Genomic DNA, 15,392 nt, shown 5'->3' with positions numbered 1-15,392 from the left:
TATGTTGAGCAATGTTTGAAACATCAAATCCCCATACATTTTAGTATCATGATAATCCCAATACATATTGTATTGGCAACTAAGTATTGTGTTAATATTGTACACAATACTTAGGTACCGATATGATATGTATTGATTAACAAAGGCTCTTACATTTTACAAGTTAGTCAAGCAAAAAATCTCAATGGGTATTTTCATAAAGTTATTTAAGGAACCCTTTAAAAAGCACTTTTTGAAGAACAGTTTCAATGAGAAAAACGTCTAGAATACACCAAGATCCCTGTCTTGCTAGACTGTATTGTGAGGTTCCTGGTCATTCCAAAGAACTGGTGTACCTTGTTCAGGTCCCTAAACTCTGAGAAGTGTTTTTTCTCTGTCAGCACCCAGTCTGGTTCACTCTCTCCTTTCTCAGGTGTGAACATATCCCCTGCAGAAGAGAGAGGTTACAGTTCATACAATAGACACTGTAGGTTCTGAAGTCTTCTCCTGGTGTTGTCAAATCTAGGACACCCCAAGTCCCTCAATGTGTTTGAGTTATTCTAGAGCTAGCAGATTTTATTAAACTTATCAACTAACCCCTTGACGTGATGAACCAAGCGAGCCTAGTTCAGGGCTGGAATATTAAGAAACATTGGAGGGTCCCTGAGGAGACGTATGAAAACAGATATTATGTTTGTTTAAAGTTTAAGGAACGACTCACCAATGTATTCATCCATGCTGATCTTTCCATCCCTGTTCTTGTCAATATCTTCTACGGTTTCCTGAAGCAAAACAAATGTAGTAGTTTAGAAGTAGGAGAAAACCAGAAAAGGAACCAGGCAAGCCTAGTTCAACTAGCCTGCAATTGAAAGTGATAAATGTTGTTGCCCTCACTGGATTAGAATCCGGGTCACCCACGTAAGTAGCTGAGTCCTTAACCACTACATCATGGTGCTACACATAAAGCCAATGTCAGTATAGCATATTGACATTTGATCATTTTGTCACTCATTAACATCACGCCAAGTTTGAATAGTTTGCTAGACACCATTAAGTATTATGTAAAACTGACTAACGTTTCTTATTAAGTTGAGCTCCACCACAAATAGCATCTATGAAATGTACGTCTTTTGCCACTGGCCGTTTTAACAACGTATTAATTAGTAATAGGCTTACTAATATCTAAATTACTACTTGGAATAGTCATAAGAATTGAGCAATTTCTAGCAAGACTGAATATGAAGTTTACACAGCCAAAGCTATTTCATGTCACAAAAACATTTGTTTTTCTTTCATTCGTGAATGACATTGATACAATTACTATCAATATAGGTGACGATAACTGACTATTTCGTCAAGTGAAAAGAAGAGAGAATCACTGCCAAAGGGGTTTTGATCTAGCCCATATTACCCCAGAAATCATGCACGGATGCGTACTTCAAAAATCCACCAAATATAGTCACAATATAACCGTAAACAGTTTATTTTAGGCTTACTATAATGTTGCTACTGAAGGTTATAGCCATTAACTTTTTGTCTATCCTGACCAAAAAACCATGCACGGATGCGTACTTCAAAAATCCACCAAAAATAGTCACAATATAACCGTAAACAGTTTATTTTAGGCTTACTATAATGTTGCTACTGAAGGTTATAGCCATTCACTTTTTGTCTATCCTGACCAAAAAACCATGCACGGATGCGTACTTCAAAAATCCACCAGAAATAGTCACAATATAACCACAAACGGTTTTATTTTAGGCCTACTATAACCCAGCTACTGAAGGTTGTAGCCAGCTACGTTTTTTGTCTATCCAGAACAAATCCTAATGCATTATTTTCTTTGACTGTAACGAGATTCAAACACGGGACCTATTGGTTGCAGGTCCACATCTCTAACCACTAAGCTATTTAAAAACGGTGGGACAGTAGGTAGGTAAGAAAGAGACATAACCACTTCTTGGCCGGCTCCGCTTACGCGGTCCAGAAAAAAATATGTACCGTCTGTATGTTCCAACTGATCGATCCTGCAACTGGCCCCAGGTCCTCTGACTGACCTGTATAACGACAGCCTTCATGTGGTCGTACTCCTCAGGGTGAAGGAAGGCGGTGAACTCATCTTTGGTGGCTACGCCGTCTCCATCACGGTCAGCTGACCTGAAGCGCCTCTCGTCTCTGGTCAGCATGGCCTTGTAGCTAGATTTGTCTTCGACGTCATCAAACTCCTCGTCTGCAGGAGGCACAGGACTCTTTTCAATGTCAAGACATGGCTTGGTAAAGAAAATAACATCTCAGAGTAGAAGTTGCTGATCTATGACCCTCCTAAGTACCTTAGGCATTATGGCCTTAGAGACAAAATCACCTAGTGGTTAGAGCATCAAACTAGAAACCAAAAGGTTGCTCGATGGAGTCCCTAAGCTGGCAAGATTTTTATATATTTTTTTAAGCTGTTAATTGCTTATTGTTCCTATACATCATTCTGAGTAAGGTTGTCTGCTAAATTGCTAAAATGTCAAAGTGATTCTGAATCAGCACATCAGATTGAATACTCTGGGGTATACTGAAGTCATCGGCTAGCCTACTAAAATCTGTTCCAAAGTGGTTTGTCAACAATTTGCTGTATACACAAGCAACCCAATCCAGATTTTTTCCATTTAATTGGTCTTTTGACCAATCACATCAAGAAGTTCTGGTGTGATTAATTTGTGTGGGAGAAAATCTGTCTAAAGGCAGCGTAATTTTGAGTCTATAACGAGTTCTCCCAACCTTAAATCCCTTACATGATCTGTATTCAACCTGATAAGAACCACTTTCACTCCTTTTCTTACCTTTGCCTTTACAATAAAAGCATTTAGGTGATACCACTATTTCATGTCAGGTGGCAAATAACCATGCGTTCAGGGCATCTTGCTGGATCAAACGATAGAGCCCGCAATGAGAAAAATCAGTTCTTCAGCCCTTGAGCAAGGCAGTTAAACTTAATTGCTCCTGTAAGTCTATCTGTGGGAGAGCATCTATTAATGACTAAAATACACTCACCTAAAGGATTATTAGGAACACCATACTAATACTGTGTTTGACCCCCTTTCGCCTTCAGAACTGCCTTAATTCTACATGGCATTGATTCAACAAGGTGCTGAAAGCATTCTTTAGAAATGTTGGCCCATTTTGATAGGATAGCATCTTGCAGTTGATGGAGATTTGTGGGATGCACATCCAGGGCACGAAGCTCCCGTTCCACCACATCCCAAAGATGCTCTATTGGGTTGAGATCTGGTGACTGTGGGGGCCATTTCAGTACAATGAACTCATTGTCATGTTCAAGAAACCAATTTGAAATGATTTGAGCTTTGTGACATGGTGCATTATCCTGCTGGAAGTAGCCATCAGAGGATGGGTACATGGTGGTCATAAATGGATGGACATGGTCAGAAACAATGCTCAGGTAGGCCGTGGCATTTAAGCAATGCCCAATTGGCACTAAGGGGCCTAAAGTGTGCCAAGAAAACATCCCCCACACCATTACACCACCACCACCAGCCTGCACAGTGGTAACGGCATGATGGATCCATGTTCTCATTCTGTTTACGCCAAATGCTGACTCACCATCTGAATGTCTCAACAGAAATCAAGACTCATCAGACCAGGCAACATTCTTCCAGTCTTCAACTGTCCAATTTTGGTGAGCTCGTGCAAATTGTAGCCTCTTTTTCCTATTTGTAGTGGAGATGAGTGGTACCCGGTGGGGTCTTCTGCTGTTGTAGCCCATCCACCTCAAGGTTGTGCGTGTTGTGGCTTCACAAATGCTTTGCTGCATACCTAGGTTGTAACGAGTGGTTATTTCAGTCAAAGTTGCTCTTCTATTAGCTTGAATCAGTCGGCCCATTCTCCTCTGACCTCTAGCATCAACAAGGCATTTTCGCCCACAGGACTGCCACATACTAGATGTTTTTCACTTTTCAAAACATTCTTTGTAAACCCTGTTGTGCGTGAAAATCCCAGTAACTGAGCAGATAGTGAAATACTCAGACCGGCCCGTCTGGCACCAACAACCATGCCATGCTCAAAATTGCTTTCTTTCCCATTCTGATATTCAGTTTGGAGTTCAGGAGATTGTCTTGACCAGGACCACACCCCTAAATGCATTGAAGCAACTGCCATGTGATTGGTTGATTAGATAATTGCATTCATGAGAAATGTAGGTGTTCCTAATAATCCTTTAGGTGAGTGTATATCAGAATTAAATCTGTTAACCATGTTGACTTCTCAGGATTCTGTGTGAAGCTCTCAGGGGTTATCAACTCTGGCCCTTGAAGCAAGTTCCATTCAATTCTTTCATTGAAACACTCTAATCAGAGACTCACTGAGATCTGAGACACCAGGACTGTCAAATTAATGATGAGCTATAACAGAAAACCAGAAGGCTCTGGCCATCGTAGGGTAAGAGGCAATGAGCCCTGCTTTAGACTAACCTCTCCTCATATCATGTTGTTATGATTCTGTATGAACTCTCTACTGTAAGTGGCTCTGGATAAGAGTCTGCTAAAATGTAAATGCTGTAACTATAGAGCAGATTAGAGCCTTCATAAATTCTGTCTTGGCTTTGTCAAACCCTTCACATCACATTAACAATCTATAACACCCAGATTATTTATATATCTTAGTAATTAGTAGTTACGTCCGTAGTAGATTAAGACTATGCTTTAAAACCCCACCACTTGCTCATACACCTGAACATCAGGCTACATACATTTTATTTTACAATCCTTGCAGGGACCCAAAACATGATTTAAAAATGCAATGTTCCTTATCTCCTAAACTTAACCATAACTTACAACTCTAAACCTAACTCGGAATTCGAATCCCAGACATACATTTTACACTAAACCAAACACCTAGCAGCAGCATAGAACAACTGCTTGCTTGCTTCTGAAGGCACTGTTCCCTCTGGTCTAAATATCAAATCCCAATATACCCAAGAGCTGTAAGGGGGACATTGTACGGGACATTGCCCTGCATAGAGTGCCATCATTAACAGGTGTCCTGATTCCCTCTGGTCACTAAATTTCCCATGGCACTTATGCAAAATGTAGAGGTGTCGTGGCTTCATCTGGCCCTCATATCATCATGGCCCCCTAATTATCACTTGCTTCCAATTGGCTCATTCATCCCTTCTCCTAACTGCTGTAACAAAGAAATAATAACTATATAGGTACTACATGTATGCAATCAATAATGTATTTAAGTCATTCTGAATAATATAGTGTTAGCTCAAGGACTAGGATGTTCAGAAAATAGCCTATTTCCTCATGGGGAGTGACAAAATGTCCCCAAATGTTCCTTGTTTTACAAGCAGGGATCTTTTGGTAAATACCTGAACACGCACACCCACACACATATTTTACATTCTACTTTCCCCAATATTTTCCTAAGCCTAACCCTTAACATGACATTAATCTCCCTTAACCTTAAACATAACCTCCATCCATCCATCCATCTTCTTCCGCTTATCCGGGGCCGGGTCGCGGGGGCAGCAGTCTAAGCAGGGATGCCCAGACTTCCCTCTCCCCAGACACTTCCTCTAGCTCTTCCGGGGGACACCGAGGCGTTCCCAGGCCAGCCGGGAGACATAGTCCCTCCAGCGTGTCCTAGGTCTTCCCCGGGGTCTCCTCCCGGTGGGACGGGACCGGAACACCTTCCCAGGAAGGCGTTCCGGAGGCATCCGAAAAAGATGCCCAAGCCACCTCAGCTGACCCCTCTCGATGTGGAGGAGCAGTGGCTCTACTCTGAGCTCCTCCCGGGTGACCGAGCTTCTCACCCTATCTCTAAGGGATCGCCCAGCCACCCTGCAGAGAAAACTCATTTCGGCCGCCTGTATCCGGGATCTTGTCCTTTCGGTCATGACCCAAAGCTCATGACCATAGGTGAGAGTAGGAACGTAGATTGACTGGTAAATCGAGAGCTTCGCCTTGCGGCTCAGCTCTTTCTTCACCACGACAGACCGATACATCGACTGCATTACTGCAGAAGCTGCACCGATCCGTCTGTCAATCTCCCGTTCCATCCTTCCCTCACTCGTGAACAAGACCCCTAGATACTTTAACTCCTCCTGTTGAGGCAGGCACTCTCCACCAACCTGAAGTGGGCAAGCCACCCTTTTCCGACTGAGGACCATGGCCTCGGATTTGGAGGTACTGATTTTCATCCCCACCACTTCACACTCGGCTGCAAACCGTCCCAGTGCATGCTGAAGGTCCTGGTTAGAAGGGGCCAACACGACAACATCATCTGCAAAGAGCAGAGACGAAATCGTGTGGTCCCCAAACCTGACACCCTCCGGCCCCTGGCTGCGCCTAGAAATTCTGTCCATAAAAATTACAAACAGAACCGGTGACAAAGGGCAGCCCTGCCGGAGTCCAACATGCACTGGGAACAAGTCTGACTTACTGCCGGCAATGCGGACCAAGCTCCTGCTTCGGTTGTATAGGGACCTGACAGCCCTTAGCAAAGGACCCAGGACCCCATATTCCCCAAGCACCCTCCACAAGATGCCGCGAGGGACACAGTCGAATGCCTTCTCCAAATCCACAAAACACATGTGGATTGGTTGGGCAAACTCCCATGAACCCTCCAACACCTCGTAGAGGGTATAGAGCTGGTCCAGTGTTCCACGGCCCGGACGAAAACCACACTGTTCCTCCTGAATCCGAGGTTCTACTATCGGCCGTATTCTCCTCTCCAGAACCCTGGCATAGACTTTCCCGGGCAGGCTGAGAAGTGTGATCCCCCTATAGTTGGAACACACCCTCCGGTCCCCCTTCTTAAAAAGAGGGACCACCACCCCGGTCTGCCATCCCAGAGGCACTGTCCCCGACCGCCACGCGATGTTGCACAGGCGTGTCAACCAAGACAGCCCCACAACATCCAGAGACTTGAGGTACTCAGGGCGGATCTCATCCACCCCCGGTGCCTTGCCACCGAGGAGTTTCTTGACCACCTCTGTGACTTCAGCCCGGGTGATGGACGAGTCCACCTCTGAGCCCTCATCCTCTGCTTCCTCAATGAAAGACATGTCAGCGGGATTGAGGAGATCCTCGAAGTACTCCTTCCACCGCCCGACGACATCCTCAGTTGAGGTCAACAGCTGCCCACCTCTACTGTAAACAGCGTTGGTAGGGCACTGTTTCCCTCTCCTAAGGCGCCGGATGGTTTGCCAGAATCTCTTCGAGGCCAGCCGATAGTCCTTCTCCATGGCCTCACCGAACTCCTCCCAGGCCCGAGTTTTTGCCTCCACAACCACCCGGGCTGCAGCCCGCTTGGCCTGTCGGTACCCGTCAGCTGCGTCAGGAGTCCCACAAGCCAACCAGGCCTGATAGGACTCCTTCTTCAGCTTGACGGCATCCCTTACTTCCGGTGTCCACCACCGGATTCGGGGATTGCCGCCTCGACAGGCACCGGAGACCTTACGGCCACAGCTCCGAGCGGCCGCTTCGACAATGGCGGTGGAGAACATGGTCCACTCGGACTCAATATCTCCAACCTCCCTCGGGATCCAGTCGAAGCTCTGCCGGAGGTGGGAGTTAAAGATCTCTCTGACAGGAGACTCGGCCAGACGTTCCCAGCAGACCCTTACAGTACGCTTGGGCCTGCCGAGTCTGTCCAGCTTCCTCCCCCGCCATCGGATCCAACTCACCACCAGGTGGTGATCAGTTGACAGCTCCGCCCCTCTCTTCACCCGAGTTTCCAAGACATACGGCCGCAGGTCAGATGAGACGACAACAAAGTCAATCATCGACCTGCGACCTAGGGTGTCCTGGTGCCACGTGCACTGATGGACACCCTTATGCTTGAACATGGTGTTCAAGCATTATGGACAAACTGTGACTAGCACAGAAGTCCAATAACTGAACACCACTCGGGTTCAGATCAGGGGGGCCGTTCCTCCCAATCACGCCCCTCCAGGTGTCACTGTCGTTGCCCACGTGGGCGTTGAAGTCCCCAAGTAGAACAATAGAGTCCCCAGTCGGAGCACTTTCCAGCACCCCTCCCAGAGACTCCAAGAAGGTCGGGTACTCTGCACTGCCGTTCGGCCCGTAGGCACAAACAACAGTGAGAGACCTATCCCCGACCCGTAGGCGCAGGGAAACGACCCTCTCGTTCACCGGGGTAAACTCCAACACATGGCGGCAGAGCTGGGGAGCTATGAGCAAACCCACACCAGCCCGCCGCCTCTCACCATGGGCAACTCCAGAGTGGTGAAGAGTCCATCCTCTCTCAAGGAGTGTGGTTCCAGAGCCCAAGCCGTGCGTAGAGGTGATCCCAACTACCTCTAATCGGAACCTCTCAACCTCACGCACTAACTCAGGCTCCTTCCCCGCCAGCGAGGTGACATTCCACGTCCCTAGAGCCAGTTTCCGTGTCCAGAGATCGGGTTGTCTAGGCCCCTGCCTTCGACTGCCGCCCGATCCTCTTTGCACCGGCCCCTTATGGTCCCTCCTGTGGGTGGTGAGCCCACGGGAGGGCGGCCCCACGTCACCCGTTCGGGCTGAGCCCGGCCGGGCCCCATGGGGGAAGGCCTGGCCACCAGGCGCTCGCATTCGAGCCCCAACCCCGGGCCTGGCTCCGGGGTGGGGCCCCGGCTGCGCCATACCGGGCGACGTCACGGTACTCAAAATTGTATTCTTCATTAAGGGGTTTTGAACGGCACTTAGTCTGACCCGTCGCCTAAGACCTGTTTGCCTTGGGAGACCCTACCAGGGGCATATAGCCCCAGACAACATAGCTCCTAGGGTCACTCGGGTACTCAAACCCCTCCACCACGTTAAGGTGGCAGTTCTTAACCTTAACCCTTAAACCTAAATTCTGATGTTTACCTCAAAACAAAGGCTGAAAATAACCTTTTTCTTAATATGGATAGGGGAAATGCTCTTGTTTCAATGTTCAAATGATCTGGTCCCTAAAAGTTAAGTAAATCCTACACACAGACCCACACACACACACACACAGTCATACCCAGGTAGTAGCCGTAGGTAGTGTTCTTGTACTCCTCCCAGCCGATCTTCCCATCCTTGTTCTGGTCATACTCTTTCCAGTGCTTCATCACATTCTCCTCGATGTACCTCCTCTGCCTGTGTTTGATCCACTGGTGCAGCTCGGCGTGGCTCACAAAACCGTCCTTGTCCGTGTCTATGAGATCCACAATCTTCCTGTTGAAGGGATGCAAAATGTCAAGGTTAATTCAGTGAGTTCAGTAGGTGGACCATGATGCTTGTAACTCCAGATTTGTGGGTTCAGTTCCCACAGATGGATGGTATGAAAAATGTATGTAAATGTATGTGCTCACTGCTGCAAGTTACAGTCAATAAGAGCATCTACTAAATTACTTAAAATGTAAAATTAATGGTATCAAGATCTCAAAACCCATTTGATTAAATGCAAAGACACAGGGTGCACCAAGTCTTCACATAGACACAATTACAGTAACTGTACTTAGATGTCAGAGAAGGCAAAAGTATACGGTGGTTGAAGGAGTGAGCAGAGAATGAATGTGTAGAAAGATAGGGAAAGTGACTAAATGGACAAACAACTAAAGCCTCAATGCAGACAATAGTGAAAGAAGTAAGAAGTGCCTCCATGAACTGCCCCCTTAACGTGGTGGAGGGGTTTGAGTTCCCGAGTGACCCTAGGAGCTATGTTGTCTGGGGCTATATGCCCCTGGTAGGGTCTCCCAAGGCAAACAGGTCCTAGGCGACGGGTCAGACTAAGAGCGGTTCAAAACCCCCTTAATGACGAATAAAATCATGAGTTCTGTGACGTCGCCCGGTATGGCGCAGCCGGGGCCCCACCCTGGAGCCAGGCCCGGGGTGGGGCTCGTATGCAAGCGCTTTGTGGCCGGGCCTTTCCCCGTGGGGCCCGGCCGGGCTCAGCCCGAAGGAGTGACATGGGGCCGCCTTCCCGTGGGCTCACCACCCACAGGAGGGACCATAAGGGGCCGGTGCGGAGAGGATCGTGCGGCAGTCGAAGGCGGGGGCCTAGACCACCCGATCCCTGGACACGGAAACTAGTGGAACGTCACCTCGCTGGCTGGGAAGGAGCCTGAGATCGTGCGTGAGGTTGAGAGGTTCCGACTAGAGGTAGTCGGGATCACCTCTACGCACGGCTTGGGCTCTGGAACCACACTCCTTGAGAGAGGATGGACTCTTCACCACTCTGGAGTTGCCCATGGTGATAGGCGGCGGTCTGGTGTGGGTTTGCTTATAGCTCCCCAGCTCTGCCGCCATGTGTTGGAGTTTACCCCGGTGAACGAGAGGGTCGTTTCCCTGCGCCTACGGGTCGGGCATAGGTCTATCACTGTTGTTTGTGCCTACGGGCCGAATGGCAGTGCATAGTACCCAACCTTCTTGGAGTCTCTGGGAGGGGTGCTCTGGGAGGGGTGCTGGAAAGTGCTCCAACTGGGGACTCTATCGTTCTACTGGGGGACTTCAACGCCCACGTGGGCCACGACAGTGACACCTGGAGGGGCATGATTGGGAGGAACGGCCCCCCTGATCTGAACCCGAGCGGTGTTCAGTTATTGGACTTCTGTGCTAGTCACAGTTTGTCCACAACGAACACCATGTTCAAGCATAAGGGTGTCCATCAGTGCACGTGGCACCAGGACACCCTAGGCCGCAGGTCGATGATCGACTTTGTTGTCGTTTCACCTGACTTGCGACCATATGTCTTGGACACTCGGGTGAAGAGAGGGGCGGAGCTGTCAACTGATCACCAACTGGTGGTGAGTTGGATCCGATGGCGGGGGAGGAAGCTGGACAGACTCTGCAGTACTGTAAGGGTCTGCTGGGAACGTCTGGCCGAGTCTCCTGTCAGAGAGACCCCCCACCTCCGGCAGAGCTTCGACTGGATCCCGAGGGAGGTTGGAGATATTGAGTCCGAGTGGACCATGTTCTCAACCGCCATTGTCGAAGCAGCCGCTCGGAGCTGTGGCCGTAAGGTCTCCGGTGCCTGTCGAGGGGGCAATCCCTGAAACCCGGTGGTGGACACCGGAAGTAAGAGATGCCGTCAAGCTGAAGAAGGAGTCCTATCAGGCCTGGTTGGCTTGTGGGACTCCTGAGGCAGCTGACGGGTACCGACAGGCCAAGCGGACTGCAGCCCGGGTGGTTGTGGAGGCAAAAACTCGGGCCTGGGAGGAGTTCGGTGAGGCCATGTAGAAGGACTATCGGCTGGCCTCGAAGAGATTCTGGCAAACCGTCCGGCGCCTCAGGAGAGGGAAACAGTGCCCTACCGACGCTGTTTACAGTAGTGCTACAGAGGGAATATGACCTGTGGTCAAAAATGGGGCCGTTTCTGGTGCACATTTACCACTGCAGCATGGGTTAAAATCCAGTGCAAAAACCCTCTCCTCTAGGTTTCGCCACTTTCTTGTCCAAGAATAAGGAATGTTGACCTTATTAAAAAGTATTGTGTAGAGACCTTTTTTGAGAAGCAGTCCGGGTTGTTGTCATATGTAACATAACATACCCAAGTTTCTCTTTGCTTTCCTCAGGGGTCAGCTGGTCGAATGTCTTGGCTTCCTCTTTGCCCAGGAAGGCTTCGTGGTCGTACTGGAAACCTGTGGTGTCGTCATGGGCGTGGTCACTCAGGTCACCATGTCGATGTACACGCTTCTCTTTAGCCGGGACGGCAACTGCCACCCCAAGGATAAGAATAAGGGATACTAGTGACTTCAGCAGCATCTTCTGTCCTGAAATAGGGTGTGAGAGGAAGAGAGAGAATATTGCATACATAACATACAGTTAGGTCCAGAAATAATTGGACACGGACACAAGTTTTGTTATTTTGGCTGATTACCAAAATATATTATAATATACAGTTAAATAATGAATATGGGCTTGAAGTGCAATCTCTCAGCTTTAATTGGAGGAAGGGTTTAGGAACAGCTCTTTAATATGTAGCCAAACATTTTCCAAGGGACCAAAAGTAATTGACTAAAAGCTGTTTCATGGACAGGTGTGGGCTATTCCTTCATTATTTATTCAGCAATAAAGCAGGTACAATGTCTGGAGTTGATTCCATGTGTGGCATTCATATGTGGAAGCTATTGCTGTGAACCCACAACATGCGGTCAAAGAGCTCTCAATGCAAGTAAAACAGGCCATCCTTAGGGTGCAAAGAAAATCAATCAGAGAGATAGCAGGAACATTAGGAGCGGCCAGATTAGTCCCTGCCAAAAAACATCTAAAAAAGCCAGCCCAGTTCTGGATCTTCATTCTTTGGACAGATTCAATTAAAATCAACCTGTACCAGAATGATGGAAAGAAACCAGAAAAATAACTAGGAAAGCCTAATTCAGCTGGCCCATGATTAGAAGGTTGTTACCCTCACCAGATTCAAAACTGCTGTGTCTTTAACCACTACACCACGTGCTATTCATTTGCTCAGCATCTCGACATTGGATCATATTGTCATGCATTAACATTACGCCAAGATTTAATATTTTGCTAGACACCATTAAGCATTGTGTTAAACTAACTAACGTTTCTTATTAAGTTTACCTTCACCACAAATACCATCTATGAAATGTACGGCTTTTGCCACTGGCTGTTTTAACAGCTTATTAGCTTATTATCTACTAACTTACTACTTGGAATAGTCATAAGAATTGAGCAATTTCTAGCAAGACTGAATATGAACTTTACAATGCCATGGCACAAAAACATTTGTTTTTCTTTCATTTGTTAATGACACTGATACAATATATTATCAATATAGGTGACGGTAACTGATTTCTTCGTCAAGTGAAAAGATGAGAGAATCGTGGAAACCCCTACTCTTTTACTGCTCAAGGGGATTTGATCTAGCCTATATTACCCCAAAAATCATGCACGGACACGAAAATCGAAAATCCACCAGAAATAGTCGCAATATAACCGTGAACAGTTTTATTTTAGGCTTACTATAACGCAGCTACTGAAGGTGGAATGGCTCATGATCTGAAGCAGCACATCATCTAGCTATAAAATACAGTGTAAGCAGTGTGATGGTATGGCGATGCATGGCTTCCAATGGCACTGATTCACTAGTGTTTACTGATGACGTGACAGTAGACAGAAGCAGCTGGATGGATTCTGAGGTGTATAGGGTTATATAGTCTGCTCAGAATCAGCCATATTCAACAAAGTTGATTGGATGGCGTTTAACTTTACAGATGGACAACAACCCAAAACATACTGCGAAAGCAACCTAGGAGTTTTTTAAGACAAAGAAGTGGATTATTCTGCAATGGCCGAGTCAACCACCTGATAGCAACCCTTGAAGACAAAACTTAAGGCAGAAAGACCCATGAACAATAAACAACTGAAGACAGTTGCAGTAAAGACCTGGCAAAGCATCACAGGGGAAACCCAGCGTTTGGTGATCTCTAATGCATTCCAGACTTCTAGCAGTCAAATGATTCTCGACAAAGTATTAAAAATGAACATTTATTTATGATTGTGTTAATTTGTCCAATAAAATTTTAACCCCTGAAATATTGGGACAGTGTATGAAAATGGTTGCAATTGCTAAATGTTTGATTCGTTATTTTTGTTAAACCCCTTGAATTAAAGTCTGCACTTCAATTGCATCTCGGTTGTCTCATTTCAAATCCATCGTGGTGGCGTACAGAGCCAAAATTATGAAAACTGTACCAGTGTCCAAATATTTCCTGACCTAACTGTATGGCTTTCACTACAAATAGGAATAGATTCTACTTGGCAAAATTTATAAGACTCACTAATAATCATCCATTGATAGATTTACACAAAACTGTTTACTTAAAGCAAAATAAAAAAAGATTGTTTAACCTGTGTGCTCTATTTTGTTGGCTACCGACTTAATTGTTAATTTTTTATAACTTCCTTAATGTCCTATTTACTGAACACTTCTGAATATTCAGTCAAATTACAAATTACATAAAGCATGTCTGTAATACATTTTAGTTAAAAAGCTGCAAAATGAGATGCCCTTACATCTGTTCTGTCAATTAATTAAGCTAAGATAACGTTTTAAGTGCAACTTAGAATACAACTCACATAACCTTTCACTCAATTTGTTTGGAGCAGATACTTTTAAACTTTCATATTGTCATACATTTTTTACTTACCCATTTTTGGAAAAACGATTCAATCACGCTTTTTTTCTGGGCTTGTAAAGATACGCGTTGGCACCCTTCTGCCTCTTTAAATTCTACAATGAAGGAGGCGGTACTACGCTTGCTCAGTAGACCAACACAAACAAGCTGACAATGAAAGTACCCAATAGAGAAGAGGAAGGGAGAGTAACGGACCCCGAAACAGATTGTGATTGGGTTTAAAGCGCCACGTTGACACGCGAACGCGCGCGATTAAGCAAAACTCCCCTACCAGAACGCACTTGAGGATATTATTTCAGGTTTTTGATTAAACGTTTAATGGGCAATATAAAAGGTTACTTGAAGTTTGTAATCATACGCCAATGCATGGCAGCGCTGTTAGTTGAAACCCAATTTAACTTAAAGACATCTATCTCACTCATCAAAACAAGGGAGGACAGAAAACCACATCCTTTCCCCACTGTAAAAAAAGAAAATGTCAAGTAATATCGGAACGTCTGACTAACATGATATTCAATATAAGGGAAGTGCATACACATTCGTTATTAAGGGGTATAATAAAAATATTATAGATATGGTGAAATAGCCTAATATATACATACCTTGTTCTGGAAACCCAACGCTTGGGGGCAGAGTAGGATCCCGTTTGAACAGCACTAGCTATTTCCAAATCACAGTAGATAGGCCTATTATTTTTCCTTCAAATGCAATTATTTCCGTTTCCCGACTTCTTTCTTCCCCGTTCTCCTGGGTTTCCCGGCTAGAGCCCTAGTGCCGCATAGTGGAATTTACAAGGGAGTTCAGTTTTACTTGAAATAAAGGCCAGTGAAATATTTTTTTTATAATTGCATAATTGCTAATTCATATATATGATTATGAATTTCATTACTTATATTTTTTTGCATAATAACACTTGGTGTTATTTAGAGAAAACTTGTATTTGTCATTCTTGGGTTTTGCTCAGGTTAATAGAATCTGTAGAAATAGAATTACTTTCTCAGATATAGGAAATTGAACCAAACGTTTGCAGTATTGGTTAACATGAATCAAAGTTAACAGGAATCAAAATCATAGTTCTGTTTTGGGCTCCTCAAGATCGTGTTTTACAGCAGGTTTTGCTGTTATTGGTTAGTTTAACACAGGATGAGACACTCCTCCCCTCCTCCCCTGCTCTATCCACATCTTTCTTGTATTTCCTTCTCTCTGTCGCTCTCCCTCGTTCTCCCGTTTTTTTTCTATCCTCTCTTTCCTTTTCAAACTGTTTCTCTTTTTCGTTCTTTCT

The 15,392-nt window shown here is 45.8% G+C and overlaps 1 protein-coding gene across 3 annotated transcripts in view; it reads right to left on the bottom strand.

The window, feature by feature from the left end:
• Positions 1-14,874, bottom strand: part of rcn3 (reticulocalbin 3, EF-hand calcium binding domain) — a 30,105-nt gene extending 15,231 nt beyond the window's left edge. For 2 of the 3 annotated variants that reach the window (XM_013132706.4, XM_013132707.4), the window contains exons 1-6: positions 14,123-14,207; positions 11,500-11,722; positions 8,992-9,185; positions 2,037-2,209; positions 701-761; positions 336-427 (exon numbers count right to left, since the gene is read on the bottom strand). In XM_013132706.4, the coding sequence (XP_012988160.1) occupies positions 336-427; positions 701-761; positions 2,037-2,209; positions 8,992-9,185; positions 11,500-11,722; positions 14,123-14,126 (747 nt within the window). In that variant the 5' untranslated portion in view covers positions 14,127-14,207. Of the gene's footprint in view, positions 1-335; positions 428-700; positions 762-2,036; positions 2,210-8,991; positions 9,186-11,499; positions 11,723-14,122; positions 14,208-14,712 lie in introns of those variants that run through there. The other variant, XM_013132708.4, reaches the window with a different exon arrangement.
• Positions 14,875-15,392: the final 518 nt, after the last annotated feature.

This window comes from Esox lucius, chromosome 11 (genome assembly GCF_011004845.1).
Source record: "Esox lucius isolate fEsoLuc1 chromosome 11, fEsoLuc1.pri, whole genome shotgun sequence".
In the NCBI taxonomy this organism is placed as follows: Eukaryota; Metazoa; Chordata; class Actinopteri; order Esociformes; family Esocidae; genus Esox; species Esox lucius.
The sequence above is the reverse complement of the archived record's forward strand: the minus strand, read 5'-3'. Positions and strand labels throughout refer to the sequence as shown.